The sequence below is a fragment of the Rutilus rutilus genome (assembly GCF_951802725.1).
Source record: "Rutilus rutilus genome assembly, chromosome: 7".
Lineage (NCBI taxonomy): Eukaryota > Metazoa > Chordata > Actinopteri > Cypriniformes > Leuciscidae > Rutilus > Rutilus rutilus.
This window is the reverse complement of record NC_140221.1, coordinates 34,408,747-34,429,130: the sequence shown is the minus strand read 5'-3', so window position 1 is coordinate 34,429,130 and position 20,384 is coordinate 34,408,747. Positions and strand designations below refer to the sequence as shown.

General features: G+C 38.6%; 1 protein-coding gene across 2 annotated transcripts in view; it reads right to left on the bottom strand.

Annotated features, from left to right (window-relative positions):
- osbp2b (oxysterol binding protein 2b) overlaps window positions 1-20,384 on the bottom strand; it is a 92,082-nt gene that overhangs the window by 51,340 nt on the left and 20,358 nt on the right. Inside the window, exons 1-2 of one of the 2 annotated variants that reach the window (XM_084414770.1) lie at window positions 17,933-18,378; window positions 7,194-7,402 (exon numbers count right to left, since the gene is read on the bottom strand). In XM_084414770.1, coding sequence (XP_084270896.1) covers window positions 7,194-7,402; window positions 17,933-18,237 — 514 coding nt within the window. In that variant the 5' untranslated portion in view covers window positions 18,238-18,378. Of the gene's footprint in view, window positions 1-7,193; window positions 7,403-17,932; window positions 18,379-20,384 lie in introns of those variants that run through there. The other variant, XM_084414768.1, reaches the window with a different exon arrangement.

The window sequence follows — 20,384 nt, the reverse complement described above, 5'->3', positions numbered from 1 at the left end:
TGTGGAGCGAATCAAAGCAACCTCCGCGTCTGTTTTCAGGCCTTACCGCTTAGCTCTTTCTAGCACTGGAAAGCTTTTCTTAAAGCTCAGTCATAACCCTTCATTTTCCAGTGATTTCTTATGAGTTTTTCTCTTTTGAACTGTGTCTCATCTCTATTTCTGCAGTCTTTCTTCAAATCTCCCTCTTGCTCGTTCTCTCTCCTCCACCGCCATACTGATGCTGATTGGCTACACACATTTGTTGTTGTTTGTTTGTGTGTCAGTCCGACTAACTTCCAAACAGCGTTTTTCAAATACCGCTTACCCCACCTTTAAGTTCCTGCCATTCGGGTAGAGGTCTGGACTTTGACTGGGCCATTGCAACACTTTGATTCTTTTCTTTTTCAGCCATTCTGTTGTTGATTTGCTGGTGTTCTTGTGATCATTGTCTTGTTGCATGAACCAATTTTGGCCAAGCCAAACACAGTTTCGGACAGTTGGCTTCACATCATACTTTGATATTCATTGGAGTTCATGGTCGACTCAGTGACTGCAAGGTGCCCATGGGTCCTGTGGCTGCAAAACAAGCCCAAATCATCACCCCTTCACCACCGTGCTTGACAGTTGGTATGAGGTGTTTGTGCTAATATGCCGTGTTTGGTTTACACAAAAGTTGCGCTGTGCATTATGACCAAATCTCTCCACTTTGTTCTCGTCTGTCCAAAGGACATTGTTCCAGAGTTCTCTTGGTTTGTTCAGATGCAACAAACCTAAGCCATGCTGCCATTTTCTTTTTAGAGAGAAGAAGCTTTCTCCTGGTAACCTTCCAAACAGTACTTGTCCAGTCTTTTTCTAATTGTACTGTAATGAACTTTAACATTTAACATGCTAACTAAGGCCTGTAGAGTCTGAGATGTAGTTCTCAGGTTTTTTGCAGTTGGGACGTCCACTCTTGGGAAGATAGGCAACTGTCTTGAATGTTTTCCACTTGTGAATAATCATCCTCACTGTAGAATGATGGACTTCAAATTGTTTGGAAATGGACTTGTAACCCTTCCTAGATTGATGAGCAGCAACAGTTGCTTCTCTAAGATCATTGCTGATGTCTTGATGATGTCTTGATCATTGCTGAGCACCTGACTGCTACTTACCCTCTTAATTCCTATGGAAGCAGTAAAGGTGTACTTTGTTTGTCACTTCTCCATTTTGGCCTATTTTGTGTTAAATAAACCATGACACAGTGTAATATTTCAAGTTTTGTTGATCATCTGAGGTTGTTATTTACCTTAAATTAAGACCTGCCAAGGACCACATGATTTTGTATTATGTCCTTATACGTAAAACCATATAAACCAAAAGGGTTTACTTTCTTTTTCACATGACTGTATATATGACTGTATATAAAGTAGTCAACATCTAAAGTGGATTAAAATCTTTCATCAAATTTATACATGAATTTTGAACAACACCGTTATTGTCTTAGGACAACTTAACTTGTTTGATCCACTTCAAATGTTGACTACTGTATACAGTAGGTACGGAAAGTATTCAGACCCCCTTAAATTTTTCACTCTTTGTTATATTGCAGCCATTTGCTAAAATCATTTAAGTTCATTTATTTTCCTCATTATTGTACACACAGCACCCCATATTGACAGAAAAACACAGAATTGTTGACATTTTTGCACATTTATTAAAAAAGAAAAACTGAAATATCACATGGTCCTAAGTATTCAGACCCTTTGCTCAGTATTTAGTAGAAGCACCCTTTTGATCTAATACAGCCATGAGTCTTTTTGGGAAAGATGCAACAAGTTTTTCACACCTGGATTTGGGTATCCTCTGCCATTCCTCCTTGCAGATCCTCTCCAGTTCTGTCAGGTTGGATGGTAAACGTTGGTGGACAGCCATTTTCAGGTCTCTCCAGAGATGCTCAATTGGGTTTAAGTCAGGGCTCTGGCTGGGCCATTCAAGAACAGTCACGGAGTTGTTGTGAAGCCACTCCTTCGTTATTTTAGCTGTGTGCTTAGGGTCATTGTCTTGTTGGAAGGTGAACCTTCGGCCCAGTCTGAGGTCCAGAGCACTCTGGAGAAGGTTTTCGTCCAGGATATCCCTGTACTTGGCCGCATTCATCTTTCCCTCGATTGCAACCAGTCGTCCTGTCCCTGCAGCTGAAAAACACCCCCACAGCATGATGCTGCCACCACCATGCTTCACTGTTGAGACTGTATTGGACAGGTGATGAGCAGTGCCTGGTTTTCTCCACACATACCGCTTAGAATTAAGGCCAAAAAAGTTCTATCTTGGTCTCATCAGACCAGAGAATCTTATTTATCACCATCTTGGAGTCCTTCAGGTGTGCTTTCATGTGTCTTGCACTGAGGAGAGGCTTCCGTCGGGCCACTCTGCCATAAAGCCCCGACTGGTGGATGGCTGCAGTGATGGTTGACTTACTACAACTTTCTCCCATCTCCTGACTGCATCTCTGGAGCTCAGCCACAGTGATCTTTGGGTTCTTCTTTATCTCTCTCACCAAGGCTCTTCTCCCCCGATAGCTCAGTTTGGCCGGACGGCCAGCTCTAGAAAGGGTTCTGGTCATCCCAAACGTCTTCCATTTAAGGATTATGGAGGCCACTGTGCTCTTAGGAACCTTAAATGCAGCAGAAATGTTTTTGTAACCTTGGCCAGATCTGTGCCTTGCCACAATTCTGTCTCTGAGCTCTTCAGGCAGTTCCTTTGACCTCATGATTCTCATTTGCTCTGCATGCACTGTGAGCTGTAAGGTCTTATATAGACAGGTGTGTGGCTTTCCTAATCAAGTCCAATCAGTATAATCAAACACAGCTGGACTCAAATGAAGGTGTAGAACCATCTCAAGGATGATCAGAAGAAATGGACAGTACCTGAGTTAAATATATGAGTGTCACAGCAATGGGTCTGAATACTTAGGACCATGTGATATTTCAGTTTTTCTTTTTTAATAAATGTGCAAAAATGTCAACAATTCTGTGTTTTTCTGTCAATATGGGGTGCTGTGTGTACAATAATGAGGAAAAAAAATAACTTAAATGATTTTAGCAAATCGCTGCAATATAACAAAGAGTGAAAAATGTAAGGGGGTCTGAATACTTTCCGTACCCACTGTATATATTGATGTCCCACCTGGGAAAATGTACATATTAAACACATTACACATTACATATTATAAAGAGACACTTTATTTAAATAATATTAAAAGAATTTTGTAAAAATATAATGTAGTTGTGCATTTAAATGTAAATTGTGTAAATTGTAAATTGTGCAAAGCAATTAAACATGCCAAATTGTGCAGACATAATTTTGGGGCAGGCTGTTTAGTTTTTGGGGTCTTTGGGGTCAGTATTAATACTTTTATTCAGCAGTGATGCATTACATTGATCAAAAGTGATAGTAAAGATATTTATATTGTTACAATGATTCTACTTCAAATAAATGTGGTTCTTTTGAACTTTCTGTTTCAATTATTTAAAATTGCTTACAGACAGTTTCTGAAACCATGGCTTCTTTTCTCACACATCTCTTGCAAAAGCAAACACTTCATTCAAAACTATTTTACTAACTTCTAAAAAATTTGTTTTTGCATAGTAACTCTACATACAAACGATTAGCCATATACACACCAAACTACACACGGATATGACAAATGTGAAACACTACTATCTTGTGTCTTCAGTGTGCACAGCAGTTTGTTAGTACACACACTAACATGTACTGTATGTGCACAAATACACTCAGATATAAAGTATGTATGCACAATTATAGCGCAATTGATGAACTACAGTCATTGAACTGAACCGAATCAACACTGAACTGACTTGAGCTGAATAATGACACTATTGGCTGTTAAAACTGCTTTAGAGCAGAATTTGAATTGGTTACTAGTGAAGCTGCTTTGAAGCAATCGGTATTGTATAAAGCACTACAGAAATAAAAGTGACTTCACTTGTATGCATATTCGGTATATATTATATAACAAATTATTTTACAAATATACAAAATAAACCGAAATGCAATTTGTTTCTCAAAATTCGATTTAGGTATATTTACACTAAAAACAGAAATGCAAGGGAGTAATTTTTTTTACTGTTTTCACACATGATCACTGGTAAATGAGTGTGGCATTTAAATGGTAGTGTTTTCCAATTGAAACACAAGAGCTAATTTTAAAACTAACGGTAATATATACCGTTAGTTTTGAATGATGGGTCTAATGTAGTGAACTGTGCAGTTTTCAGACTTGGTCTGAATATTAGGTTGCCTATATGAGTGAATGGGTTCACTGAGTAGGCCTCAAGTAGCACCACTTTTAGTGTGCAAGCAATTTAAAAAAACTGTAATCAAAAAATCTTGACAAAAACAGTTTCCACAAAATATTTAGCAGCACAACTGTTTTCAACATTGACATTCAATAAGAAATGTTTCTTGCAAGAAATATGGGAAATATGGAAAAAAGAAATATGCAAGAAAAAATACTAGTCAGAAAAATACTAGTCAAATGCAAGAAATATGCCCATGGGCACTAAAGCAGCACATTAGAATGTTTTCTAAAGGATCATGTAACACTGAATACTGGAATAACTGGACTTTCCATCACACTAATTTTGTAATTTATTATGGATTTATGCAAGCTATATGATCTATATATATATAGTCTTAAATGAAAGGGTCCAAATTTTATTGTGAGTACTTCTCCAAATGTAATTGGCGAAGTAAGTGGAACCTGGGGAGGTTTCAGGGTGATTTTACTGACCTTGACTATTTGTTCTTTTGAACATGATTTATTACTGACATGATTTATGTTCATGCTAATACATGGCACACAGAAAATGGGCATGAATCATTATTGTTTGAGATTTTTGGACTGACCACAAACACAAAAGACACCATCAGCATTCAGTCTGTCATTCTTACTGACACACATAATGCTCACATAGACAGAATACACAGAATGTCAGAGCACCGCAAAAATAGAAAGCTTGAGTTTCTTTGTGTGTGAGAGGAAAGAGTGGGCAGCGTCTGGAATGGAATGAAGAAAAGGGGCTGGAGCAAAGCCAGTGTTTCATATGGATGAGAGTCTGACATACAAGGGAGATTAGAGAGAAAAATTAAAAAAAGAGCTCTGTTGTCACGTGAGCGCTGGCTAGGTTCTCATGAGAACTGAAATCACGTGCCAAAATGAGCACTCCTGTCCCCTTGTGGTGAACCTGTTAAAAGCAGAAGACTTTTACCCCACTTATAGCAAAATATCTTAACGTAGAAAAAATGCATTTTATGTCAGATATAAATGAAGTACACGTATAGTTAACATCTGCAGCGGCGAGATCATAAAACACACGTTCTAATCAAAAGCAGAAGCCATCTGCTTCAGGAGCTCAATGACAGCTGTGTATGTCACAGGAGATGAGCGTATCAGGTCTCAAATATAGGACAGCGCTGTAACATGGCGAACGTGCTGACCTGCTCTGACCCCCGAGTACTGCCAAAAAACTAACACAACACACTGAGTGATTCCTACTGTCTTGCATGATAACATTTAGAGCTTGTATTTATCTGCAAACACATGCAGCAAAAGCTTTACTACAGGAAATAACGGCTAAGTAATGACTTTGTGTGAAAATGAAAATCATGCTCCATGCAGTTCCATCTCATCTAGCCTGGTTCAGCACTCGGTTAATGAGAAGTATGAACAGATCAAATTTTTTCAGATCTTGTGATTCAAGCCAGAGACTATTACCATTGACAGCTCAATGTTCAGGTCAAATACATCTTTAGGGAAAAGAGATTTGACCTATCTGAAGCAAAGCAGTGACCCACATAAGATACCACAAACTAAACAATCCACGGAAACAACTTCTTTGACCCACTCCAGTCCAAATGCAATCATTTCAGGTCTCAACAATAAGGATTGCCTGAACAGCATGATCATTTCACACCAGCTGACAGAGCTGTCTATTGTCTCATCAGGCCAGTGCTGGATTCTCACTAAGTCTAATATTCAAATTTAAATATTTGGTTTTCTATGATATATTGACAATTGTAACTCAATTCTAATGTTATCCAGCTGGAATATGAAGTAAAAAAAAAAAAAAAGAAGTTTTTTTTTTATATATTGTCAGTACCTTAGTTTATTATTATTTTACTTCTCGCGACTTATATATAAACATGGCAATTTAATATGTTTTTTTTTTTTTTTTTTTTTACATGAGCTAAAATGTACTTTATTGTTGGCGTTATTTGTATTATTAATTTAACTGTTGTTGTCATATTATTATTGCATTGATTGTTTGGCAAGGCTTTTTTTTGTATGAAAATCAATAAATTAAAAAAATCATGCGTCATTGTTTTTGTTTTTTGTTTTTTTGAAATAGTGTGTTATAGCTTGTAATTACCAGTTCTTATTACTTAAAATGAAGTCATTTAATTACATCTTATACTATTAATTCAAAGATTGATTATATAATTACATTGACTTAAAAACTACAGTACTTGTAAACCAAATTTAATTTTGCTTTTAGTTAATTAAATAAAAAATTTTATAAATAAAAGATTGTGGTGGGGCCAGTGAAAATCCATTGGCAGGGCAAGTACAAATTTGATTGACTGACCCAGCTGGGCCAATAGAAGGAAAAGAAAATCCTTGTTGTTGAGCCCTACATTTGTTCTGCAAGCAAACACCCTTTTTTTACTCTGAACTACACACCAACCCTGTAAACATGATGCAAAGCTTCTGTAAGAAGCCCGTTCACCTTACCAGACTGATAACAGTGTGTTAGCGGGGCTGTGTGGCCATTGTCTAAAAGCACAAACGTTTTCCACTCAAACTCTTTATACAGCAACTCAATTAGCACTTACTGCCTAAAAACATGGAACCAAAAGAACATTTCTGTACTGTTTCAGTTACACAGTAACACACTTTCAACCACATGACAAGATGCCATGTCAGTGAGAGTCCTGATTTGCAACTTTAGCAACTGTAATATGACCTGTTGATGCTAGGAACCTTTATGTGATATGTTGATTATAGCTGAATCATTAAATCATATAGCATGTCCCACTTTATTTAAGGGATAATAATCATTTAAAAGCCCAACACAATTACACAGTAACAACGATCCATTTCAGCTGAAAAATATGAACTCCAAAAACTCAAACTGTGTTGATTAGAGTCTTGTTACCGGACTGATCGTTCATCATTCGGATGGCTTTGGCCTTAGCCAGCTCCAGTGCTGTGACCCATCGCTGCCTCTCCACCTCTGTGCTGGCTTTCAGATGATAAGTGCGCCCCCCGCTGCTCAGAACAATGTTGCAGGCGTCTTCTGTGTCGATGTGCGCCGTGGCCAGGTTGATGGTGCCGCGACACGTATGGGCCATCTCCGCCTGCGTCCTACCATGGAGCGACCAAAACGTGGAGGGGAGACAGGAAATCAGAGGAAGGTGTTAGTACATGATGGGGAAAAAAAGACACGCAAGGGACAACAAGAAGAAGCACAACATTGTTAAATCATTAATACAAATTTCCAGTTTGGCTAAATGAAGCTGCATTACTTTTTAAGCATATACTGTACGTGTGTAGGATAGCATACTGTGAATGAAATCACATGTACATTGAATGACGTAATGTAAATCAACATAGATCAGAAGTGTAGGAGAGAGAAACGCTGAGCACCCATGAGCGTTACGTTATTATACACAGCTGCATACTGAGCGGGCAGAGAATGGAGGTTAACGGCTATTGTGTGTCAGCTGGCCAAACAACAACACTCAAACAATCCAGCCAGTGTCAGAGAGAGAGAGAGAGAGAGAGAGAGAGAGAGAGAGAGAGAGAGAGAGAGAGAGAGAGAGAGAGAGAGAGAGAGAGAGAGAGAGAGAGAGAGAGAGAACAGAGCGTGATGTAAACCCTGATTGAGAGATCAGGAAGAGAACTTACAGTCCCCATTATCAAACCACAAAAAAACTACTGAGGCATATCCTTATGGGAACACAACATTCCTCAAACAAGCAAAAGAGAAAAGCAGCACAGTATGATAAATGCAGAACTAGCTTTGTTCACTCTGTTCTCTACAACATCCCTGACCTCAAAGGCTTCATAAAAATCTCCATTAGTGAGAGACTGATGCATCACTCATGAAGATCAATCAACGTGCCATTCGAAGATTATTGGCAAATGCAAGCGTTTTGATTACAGAATTAATTTTATTCTTGTTTTTTAATTTATTAATAAACTTGAGTAAAAGACTAGTAGACAAATAAGATTCAGTTCATTTAAACCGACAAATAAAAGTACAGTAAAATTATTCTCTCTATAAATATGAGCTAAAAAAAAAATGACATGTATAATAATTAACAAGAATGTAACAGAAACATTGTTAGACATCATATCAACAACCCTTACATTTTGGAATAAAGACAGAGAATGATAGATATAGAACTATAGAGTGGTAAAACAACTCAAAGATAGACAGAACGATAGAGTGAACGATAGGTAGTATAGATGGAACAATAGATAGATAGAACGATAGACTGAACGATAGGTAAAACAATAGATAGACAAAAAGACAGACAGACAGACGGTGAAATGTCTGGTTGAGGGTGTCTGGTCTTAGTGAAATATCTCAGGCCTGAAAGGATCCCAAGAGCCTCTTGTGAGTCTGTCAGGCCATTCTGAGGAACTCTAATTTAACCAAGCCTTAGAGGCCTAACAAAAGCTTAAAGCCTCACAATACACAGTTAAAGAAAGACCGAGATTACGAAACACTGATCCGAACTCCACCACACCACTGACGCTTTGCTGACTCTCAGAAAGAATGGGACAGTAAAAGACATGAAGTGACAAAGAGGAGAAGCAGTAAGGTGGGGAGACACACAGAGAGCAAGAAGAGCAAGTCTGTCTCTGTGTGTGTGTGTGTGTGTGTGTGTGTGTACTGCTCTGGTAACCCGGTATCTGTTGCACATCTCTAATGGAATGTCAAAGCTCTGACCTCTCAGAGAAATTGTGAGAAGCAGGTCAGAGCCATACATATTTTTTAACAAAATTTTGAACAAAAACTTTTATTTTTATTTTTTTTCTCTCTTTATTTTATTCCAAAGACAAATGCTATTGTTTGTACAGAGATTGCATTTTTTTAAATTTTCAATCAGCCAGACATTTCTGACACAGACACACACTGCATTTGTGGAAATTATTATGTCTGTAATTTTATGTTTCTATTTTCCAGCAGAAGTGTATGTGCGCATGAGTGTGTTCTAAAGCAGTGGATCTCAACTAGTGGGATGCTAAATGTCAAAAAATTTACAAATGCTAACCACTCTTTCGGTGTGGTTCTTTTAAGGAATTACTTAAAAAGACTCACAAGTAACCAGTTAGAGACAGTCAGACAAATCTTCCACTGAATAAACTAACTGAATCGTTTACTGAATCATCATCTGACTCACTAAAACTGCAAGTTTTCATTACTTTTAGTGACAGCAATCTTGAAATAAAGTTTTGTGTACAAATTTTTTTATTATTACTGACTGGTTGTTTATGACTGCAAAAGCATAGTAGCACTGAATTATTGGCTGCCGAGTGCATGAACCATCAACATTCAAGAGTCATGTAGAAAGCACAATTATACGTGATCTAATTCAGTCTATGTCATGTTAAAAATTAATACAGTATGGGGCCTATGCAGTTCATGGCAATACTACTACATTTTAATGTTTGATAAGAGAGGATAATAAAAAAACATCCCTCGTAAACCTAAACCAGGAAAAAAAAAAGGCATTTTCTCTTTACAGATACAAGGCACTGTGGTCTCCCTACAGCGTGTGTGTGTGTGTGTGTGTGTGTGTGTGTGTGTGTGTGTGTGTGTGTGTGTGTGTGTGTGTGTGTGTGTGTGTGTGTGTGTGTGTGTGTGATGAAAGAGTCCAACGTCTGCTGGCTACATTTACAGTTTCAGGCCTTGTGGGGGCTGATGGTCTGATAGTCAAGCAAACCAAGTAATTGGCTGAAACCAAACTCAGGTGACAGAGTCACTAGGGGGAGGGAGAGACACATTCAGCTCACAGACCATCAATGACCATATTCATCCAACCTCTCTGGAGCGGAGAATTCATACTTAAACCCAACCCAAGCAGATCGGAGAAAGAGAGAGAAAGTCGGGGGGAGGAGGTATGGAGGGGTAAAAGCAGAGATCTTAAATTAGCTTCACCCACCCTGCAGGGGACAGACTGGACACAAATGGCTGTAAGTGGGTCAGAACTGAGAACATGAAGCCAGGGTGAGGAAGAGAGAGGAAAAGAAAGTGGCAAAAATAAGACTGAGAAAAGGGGATGGGAAAGTATGGAAGCTCATTTCCGCCACAAAATAAAAAATAAAAACGTAATTGTAACTTTTTTATCTCACGATTTGTTTTTAGCGCAATTGCAATTTTACAAAAAAATGCAAAAAGTAGATTCTCACATGTAAGAGACAAACACACACTCAGCAATGACTGACAATCACTCAAACTGGAAAATGTATTCAGTCCAAAAATAACTGAAGGAAGTGTGCAAGTGTCAGTGAACACATCGTGCAAAGAGTCTGAATGACATTCCAAAACACCCTGTTTTTCTCAGTTAACCTCCCATAAACCCTTGAGGGACACAACCTCCACTCAGATCATGTGACCACATTCTTCCCAGCAGAATAGATGTTATCACTCATTGCAAAAGAAGGTCAAGCATTGTCTGGGAGCGAACGAGTTAGAGATGCCCTAAAAACAGAAAATTAGCCTAATAGCAATTATTGTTTTAATGACCTGATGATTGTTTTACAAGTTTTGCCTAACACCAATTATTGTTCTCATCTGTCTTTACAATCTTCCAGTTAAAGGTGCATTGCGCAACTTTTCATGTTAAAAATACCCGTTTTCTAACCCATACATGCTTAAACAATTGCCTGATGGGCTGACTGAGCCCTTCTCTGATCACTGCGATTGCCTCTATAATCCTGTACAGTAAAATAAATAAGAGGGATTCGGGTCGGAATCTGAGACTGGGCGTGACGTCATGCGCGTTCACGGCACGCTCATATGTCTGGCAGGTTTGTGTATGCGCCGACGCCGCCATTCTCCGTAGAAAATGGATTCTAAGAGACCGGCTTGTAGTTCATTTCAAACACCAACGCAAACTCCACGTAAGATAAAAAAAAAAGAGAACTTTTGTCTAGTGCAACCAAAAGGTCCAAATTGGAGTCAGACAGGCGTCGGGGTAAGACGAGAGTAAACATAGGGAAGGCTTTCAACAAATGGAGAGATCTCCGGTCTGCTCTAGGGCTCAAACGGGATCCTCAGTTGGCTTTTTTCTTGATAAAAAGGTAAGATATATCCCATTCTCTAATGTCTGATACGGCCAATAATGACAATAAATGACGATCCATAAAATGTGTAATGCTTTAGCGTAAGCTAGATAAATGTACAATCGGAATAGGTTTTACTAACTTACCATTGTCAGTGATCAGGTTCAGAATGATTGTGATATAAAATGCTGATATATAAGTTAGATACTTAGACACAAATTTTGAGCAAATTACTGCTTAATTACGATGTATTGCTATTGGAATATGCTACTTAGCTGATCAATAAAACAGGCTAAACCCCCGCAAATCTTCGGCGGATTAGCCTGTTTGGCTTTTATGGTAACGTCATAGTGCCACTTGATTGTTTATTACCTTGAGACATTTGGGTGTACTTTGTTGACCGACTGTGTATGGTATGGTATCATGATTACAATTTTGAGTTTTTACAAAGTTATAACTTATATTGTTCAATGAACGTGTTTCCATAATAATAGTCATAAGTGGATACAGTAAACACATAACACAGTTCAACATGGAGATAGATGGGAATAAAAAACGAAGTTTTCTACTAACTTACCCCCATTTTTTCCCTCACACATAAGTGTGTTATTTACTCAATTGCCTTTCCTTTCACATATTTTAAATTACTTGCAGATTTAAAACTTTATTACCTCTGAAGACATTATGATTGTAAACAAAAGATTTGTGCGGCTGATGCTCCTTGGGTTATGACCAGCTCGAGCTCGTGCAAGCGTGCGTGTGCGTGTGGTCCGTGAGCGTGCACACCTCTGGTTGCAGTTTCGCTTGCCGCCAGAGGGGGCGTAGTTCTGCGAAAACTCAGACTCTCGCGCAATGCACCTTTAAATGACATACTTCTCTCTGGTGTGCCAGACTTCTCCAATCATTTAGTCCACTTAAATCTGCCTCCATCCAATCAACAACTGATGGTTACAATCAAATCCCGTTCTTTTTTCCTCATATGTAAGTCACAATATCGATTTTTTTTTTTTTTTTGCTTTTTCAATAATCCATTAACTCAGATGTTCCATATGTCACAATATGGAAGACATTATCTGCTACTTCCATTACATCTCCCGTAAATTACTGAACTGTGTGTGTACAGAACAGGATTAAAAGGTGAACTGACAACCGAATTTATCTGCGGTGTGTATGTGGCCCAGAGGCGGTTGCCTGGATGTTTTGAAAGGTTGCTATGGTATTTCTAAGGTCTAAGCAAACAACAGTAACTATCAGTTTCCACTGCAATTGGATACAATAAGAACATCAGGACATAATAAAGATGGGAGAAAAGTCTGTTAAGAAATCAAACATGCATAAAAGGAAGCAGTCAGCGTGTAAGAGGAAGAAAAAAAAACAGGATGGGAAGGGAAGATATGTGACTCATCACAAGGAGAGGGGGGGGGGGGGGGGGGTGCTGTGACCGAGTGCAATTTACGCAGACCATTACACTTTAACGTGTTTTAGCACTGCAGATGACAGAACTGTGTGTGGTGGAGGGTAAAACTAACACATCAGCAGAACACATCCAAGGCTTCCTATAGAAAACCTCAGCATTTTCTTCAGCGTCTGCGTCAGTGTGACAGCACTACAGGGAGCTGAGTTCTTCAGGAGTGCACATTGATTAATGTGTCTCTTAGTAATGATCCACAAAGTCTATGACAGCATGATCAGTTCGATCCAGCCCATTGAAATGAGCCCAGAGAGAGAAAGAGAAAGTGTGAATGTGAGCATACAGAGATCAGCAACATCCTCTCAACAACGCTCGCATGACTCACAGACACATGAGTTCAGAGAAGGATAGGCACAATAGATTGAATGCATTATGATGCACCACAATATCATGTGATTTCTGCTCAAAATGAATTCAGAAATCATGGTACTGTTAACAAGTTTAATTAATGGACAAACAGAATGAACTGGTACATGGCCCGATTAAGGAAAAAAAGCATGAGCTTCTTGTTACTGTGCTGTTAGAGGAGAGTCAGCAGGCTTTAACTCCCAGTACTTTCTCATCCCCCACTAAGATGCTTCTTCACTAACTGAACCATAGGAAATTATGAAGACAAATTAAAGTTCTTAGCCAAAATTACTAAATTATGAACACACTGGGCAGAAAACCCAAAATGCAAGTGTAAAATTAGACTTTGGAAAATAAATAAACAAGTTTTTTTTTATTAATACTTTTATTCGGCAGGAACACATTAAATTGATCAAAAGTGACATATGACATTTAAAATGTTTCAAAGCTTTATATATATTTTTTAAAACTTTCTTTTGAACTTTCTATTCATCAAAGAACCCTGAAAAAATTAATCACGGTTTCCACAAAAACAAAGACAGTTCTAAACAATTAATAAGAAACGTGTTTTTTTCCAGCACCAAATTTGAACGATTTCTGAAGGATCATGTGACACTGAAAAATTCTGTTTTAATTAATTCATCACAGGAATAAATGACCAAATAGAAAACAGTTATTTTACCTTGTAATAATATTTCACAATATTACTATCCTTACAGTATTTCTGATCAAACTTTTGAGCAAAAATCTTACCAACCCCAAACTTTTGGACAGCAGTGTACATGCATTACATATAGATACAAATATTGATACAATGATCTGAAATATTTAATGAAATATAGTGAGAAATAAAATTGTGCTATATCAATAGAATATTGAATTGGCTCAGTTGCGCAATGTTTAAATGTGGATTTCTTATCAAAATGACCATTTGGGGCCGGTTAGACTGATATAAGCTGAAAATAAGAAATTGCTGATGCCACCCAGAAAGTCCGAGTTGGCAGTTCTCTGCATTTAAGTGCTGTGATGTTGTAATTGTGCATATTTCGCATGCAGCATGAAGCAGATTTGCCTGAGTTGTACAAATCTTTCCATTCGCTTGACTTGCAATATATTGACCACTAATAGACTAATAAAAATGTAGGCATGACAAACATCTCTTGTATTTGAGCAATGGTGCATTACGCAGTGCACATTCTCAGGCCAGGGATACAGGTTCACATCTAAAGCATATCCTTTGCCCAGAAGTCTCCTCTACTAAATCTCTTTTTTCTTTTTCGACATATTTCCACAGAAGAAAGTAAGTCATTCAATTTGGAACAACATGAAGGTGAGTAAAACATGACAGAAATGTAGGTTTCGGGCGAACAATCCCTTTAACTAGAACAGTTACTCTTCCAATCATTCCAAGGAATTAGTAAGAAATCTAATGACTGTTGTCATACACTGGCTCTAAAACATATTCGCACATTTACTGTTGCTCTCTCTGGCTCTGTAACGGCGTGTTTGGCAGGTTGATTTGGCAGACATTAGTACAGCACGTTATCCAGACACTTCATTGTTTTGGCTACGTGCGCAAGGTTGCCTGAGCTCTCCGATGACAGCAGATCTAGCTTTACACCACTGCAATCACCTTCCACCATAATAGACTATTAATAGAGGAGAGCAGCAAGAGAGACGCTTCTTCTCTTTCACAGTCAGCAGTGTCGCTTTCCCTTCAGACTCTCCAGAGAGGGTGGAAACCCGGTGGCCCACTGTGTGAAGAGTCAGTAGGCTCACAGGGGCTGCCCAGTAGAGATACGGGTTGATGGGCATTGCTTCAGTGCTCTTACAAGAGCCTTTGCCCTTATTTCATTAGCCGCTTGACTACAGATCTGCTCCATGACGCTATCACGATGACCCTCATGACCATCTGATAACAATACAGTTCTGACAACAAAAAGGCTCTCAAACACTTCCTGGATGTCTTCAGCGTGCCTTGCTGGATTGGTGTTTAAGCTGGTAGGTATAATTTTGAAGACTGAATGACATAGGATAATACCAAAGTCCTTTATGCTGCCTTCAAGTGCACCTGTGAAACTCGTACCTTTGGCCACGTTCACACAGCAACAGAATACGGTTCTCAGTCCTGTTTCTGAGTCCTTAATATGGTTACGTTCACACACAGTTCAGTTAATTACGGGACTGACGAACGCACTCTATAACCGAACTCACACCTGTACGTTTTCAGGACTCGCAACCGCATTCTCGGAAAGCACGCTGTGTGAAAAACGTGTGTCTTCTAGCCTAGGTGTTGCGGATTTTCGTGTGTGGTTTCGATTTCATTAACTTATAGAGATAGAGATATGAGCTGTGTGTCATCTGAAGGTTTTAGATCCAGTTCTCCACCAGAGCTGCTCCCACCAGTTTTGTGTTGATTTGAAGAATTATGGAAACACTGACCTATAATATAGATAATATCATATAATATATATACATAGAGATCAGTGAGTGGAAAGCAAGTCTGTAGCGCATGATGTTAAAGCGATAGTTCACCCTAAAATGAAAATGAAGGAATTACTTGATCATGTTGATCCAAGCCTGTGTGAGTTTTCTTCTTCTGTGGAACACAAAAGAAGATATTATAAAGAATGTTAGTAATCAAACAATTGACGGTAGCCATTGACTTGAATGGTAGAAAACAAAAATACTATGGAAGTCAATGGCTACCGTCAACTGTCTTACCACCATTCTTCAAAATATCTTATTTTGTGTTTAACAAACTCATACAGGTTTGAAACAACATGAGGGTGAGGAAATGATCCCTTTACTCACTCAATGTTAATCACTCACTTTGCTTCACATTTAGTGATACCCCATGTACAAAAAGGTGATAGAAACTAATAATTGTCATCATTTGGAATTCAAATGTAGATATATAGGTTTATTCTTCACAACATATTTCTTTAGTGTAGTTTAGACTACTTCCATGTTATGTTTCCGACATGAATGCATGACATGTCATAATGAAGAACGCCCGACCCTGAAGGTACAAGTCTCCCAGCAGGTGCACTTGAAGGTAGCATATGTTCTATGTATCAACCTGAAAAGGAAAATACCAAAATCTTCAAAACTATTTGTCAAAGGATGCTAAAACTGATATTTGAAATTATATTTGAAATAAACAACATCATACATTCTGTTTCTTTACCTTAAATCAGCCTAAAAAAACTTCAGGCTTGTCCGGCTAATACAAACGCACATTCTACAATAAACAAACAGGTTCTTGTAAATGCAAGGACTTCAAGGTGAGACTTCTATTTACAGTAGTTGTGATAAGGAGCGGTACAGGTTTTTTTTATCATACATCTTTCCAGGAGGTCTAGCCTATTTCCTAATATTTTCAACATGCTACAGGGCAATAAAGTCTGCTAAAAAGGTCAATAATCTCAAGGCCACTGTTATGCAATATTTCAGAAACCGCAGAATCACCACTAAAAGGACATTCTACGACAAATATAATCATCATAGCTCAGGTAAGAGATATTGACATTGTCCTGAATGCATATCGTCACCCACGATACATAATGAGCAATCACTTACACATTTCAATGGGCAATATTTATGCTCGACTAAATCATTAAATGCTTCTCTTATGGGACAGACCTAGCTGTGGTAATGAAGCAATTAAAAGTCCGTAGTAATTAGGTTCTGTGACAGTTAACTCATGTGATCTTCCTGTCTTCCTGACACACAGGGAGAGATGAAACATGATTACCACTGCTGGCTCAAGGGCCTCTTAAACAACAGGTGGAACTGCCCGAGTTCACAGGTGACACATGTGAGGGAGGTTTAAATTTTAAAGAGAAACTGTATCACTGCATACATAGGCTTCACATCATCAGATATCTCAGCCCGTCATTCGAGATGATGTCACACAAAAAAAAAAACACAATGACCTAAATGTGGTTATATATATATATATATATATATATATATATATATATATATATATATATATATATATATATATATATCCGTTGATCCTCGAAAAACGACCTTTTATATTCTTCCTTTCACTTTAATTAAATCACTTTTGACAAAATTACAGTATTGTTGTTTTGTTATATTTTAAGGGAAACTGGTTACCATGGTAATTTTTTGTAAGGATGTCCTGGATTGGTGTATGGTTGGCTAAAAGCTAACACTGGCTACCACATCTGTAGCTGACCAGAAGCTGAATTCGGACCATAATAAATTACTGGTTTGCCAATTTCTCCATAAAAACAAGCCAGAAATATGATTAGACCGGAATTTGTAAGACACGCCCACATACACACGGAGAAGTCGGTTGTCAAATATTAAAGTGCAACGACTCTCATAACATAAGCGTCACAGAGGATCGCAGAATGAGAATATCCATTGACGTTAGCATGAGCGCTAGCTGACGCGCTAATAAAAACACAGCGTACTGTTGTCATTTATTAGACAGTAGTTTATCCGTTCATAATGACATTTGAGGAACTGGTTTAAAAGAAACACATGGTGGCAAAATGAGTCGAGAGTTTTGAGGGATGGACTAGCAGCATCTGTATACACTAGAGACGCGCACATGAAGTGCGCTGATTGTCCTCATGTGTATTTGACAGCTCTCATGACCTGCCTTGACATGACAGATCCCTACACTGGTCGGCCAGTATATAGCCCAATTATGTGCAAATATGCATTCTTGTAATAATGACACCAACACAGGTGCATGATAAACAAGACCATGCGTGCATCTGAACGCGTATCATTACCTGTAATAGGACAGCAGTCCATTGCTGAGCACGAACCATCTGCGCTGGTAACCTTTAATGTAGTTAGTCCATTTAAAGAGCCAGCCTTTGTACGTGTCCGAGCCCGGGGCTGGTGTCCCGCTCGCTGGCGTGGACGAGCCACTCTTGCCCTGCTCGCTCATCCTCCTCCTGCCCCGGTCCACTGCCGCAGAGTGATGATGATGTCGCCGCCGCTGCTGCTGTTTGCAGGATAAACAAGAAGGAACTGCTGTGAGAAAGGACACGATCCTGCCGGGGCCGCTGTAGGGAGCGGCCACTCTCCCCATAAACTCTCCGCCGATGCGCTGAGATGGACGGGCTGCCGGAGGAGGAGGGTCTGGGTCTGGGGCAGGGAGAGAGAAACAGCGCACTCTCCCCGATGATAGAGAGATGAAGAGCAGCGAGCGAGCGTGAGAGCAGGAGCGACGACCACTGGCGGCGCGAGAGGAGCGCGCGCTCTGAAATCACCCGCGCACTACACACATCATGCATACCTCCAGAGTTTCTTCATCATACAATTGGTCGCATTTTACTCTACACTGTTCATAAACAAACATACGTACGTACTGAGTAATGCAAAGCAAGTGCTTAATAATAAAGTGTATTAAAAATGTTTTCTATCGTAGACACCTTTTCTGTATTTCATTTATTTAAGGTTATGTATTATGTACACGTAAATAATATCACGTTCTGCTGGACTATTAGCTCCGCTGTTAAATTAACTTAAATCTTTCCAGTAAGTTCTCGACAGGGAAAACAGTTCTACAAGAAGCCAAACGGACTGGAACCAATAGCCTAAGTGGAGCGGGGTGACTCATCTCAAAGCTTTCTGTTATTATCACTCAATCGCTTCAACTCCACTCCAGGATTTCTATTAGCCGTTCCACATAATTCACACTGGTGAGAAAACCTTGTGAATGTGTGAACAAAAATATTGGACAAATCATATTTCATATTGACTGAAGGAATGAGCGTTCCATCTTTCAATACGGGACGGTCACACGCTCACCTTTCATTCGCAAGAGAAAAACACTGCGAGTTGACTTAATAACCTGTAACTGCAAGCAAGCTTCGCATTCATTCACTCCGCACCGCTGAAGTAACCTACTAAGTGTGTGTGTCAACAAGCGGAGAGATACACACGCTCTTGGAACACTGTTTAGCTTATCCAATCAGATTTGAGGAACGGAACTATTCTACTTTATTTATTTTAGCATGTAGCACGTGTAACGTGGACACCTTATTTAAAGTGTTATATTAAATATTTGAATATGACAAAAAAATTTTTGGACAGTGTCTGTCATTAATTCTCTGTAAGCAAGTAAATATTTATTATTTATGTCATTCACATATTTACCAGCGTGGGTGTTAAGTGTAAACTGTGTTCAAACTAATTTGGTAATTGTTATTTTATATTTTTTTTTTATTTACAGTTTTTTTATTATTATTATTAATAGAACATATTTATTAGTAGGCTACTATCATCGTTTTTTTTCTCCAGGTTTTTCTGTGTATTAATTTTTTGCTTTGAACTGGTTTAGAACTGAATAAGGTAAGTATAGAAAGGCAGTATTGTGCTAACTTATATTTTTATATAATATTTTATATTCTTGTATTATGCCGGCAGACTTCAAACATATGATGTTTTGGGATCTCACCAGTTGATGTCGCCACAGAGCTTCAAATGTGGTACAAGCACTTAGATTGGGATATCAGACACAAGTGATGTATAAAATATTAAACATGCGAGGAGAATAGCTCAGACGTCGTTTGAAAGGGTTTATTAAATTGTCATTGATGAAACATTACAACTACTAAAAAGACAACATTTGTTTCCATATTAGAAAAAGCAGGTAGCCCTTTAAAATCTAAAACAAATTGACATTAAAAAAAAATCAGACAGTCCTACCAAGAGAATCCATATTCAGCATGTCTGAAAGTTCAGTCTAAAGCCTTTAACATTACTAGCACAGGACACATTCCACAAGAACATGACATCTGCTACATGTTGTCTAGTCCTCAGTCCACAACCATAACACTGTGTGGCATGCAAATGTATGAGCCCCTCTCTGCTGTTTTAGAACACTAACCTGACTGCATCTCCATCACTTACACTTAAACTACATGCTAAGCTTTACACTAACATTATACAAAAAAGACAAAAACGATGCTCAAGTTCTGTTACAAAGATCTGCTTGCTCTCACTCATGTAAGTGCATACAATATACGTCAGTGCAATTTACCCCTGAATGATTTAGGTTTTGCCAATTAAAGCATGCAGCTCCATTGAACAGAAAACAAATTCTTTATGATAAAAAAGTCTGAAGGATGACCAAAGTTACTAACTTATTTATGTTTCCATCTGCTGACAGAAGTTCTCAGCTCTTTTAAGTCATGTAAGATGTGTACAAGTGCATAGATGGCTGTCAGAGTT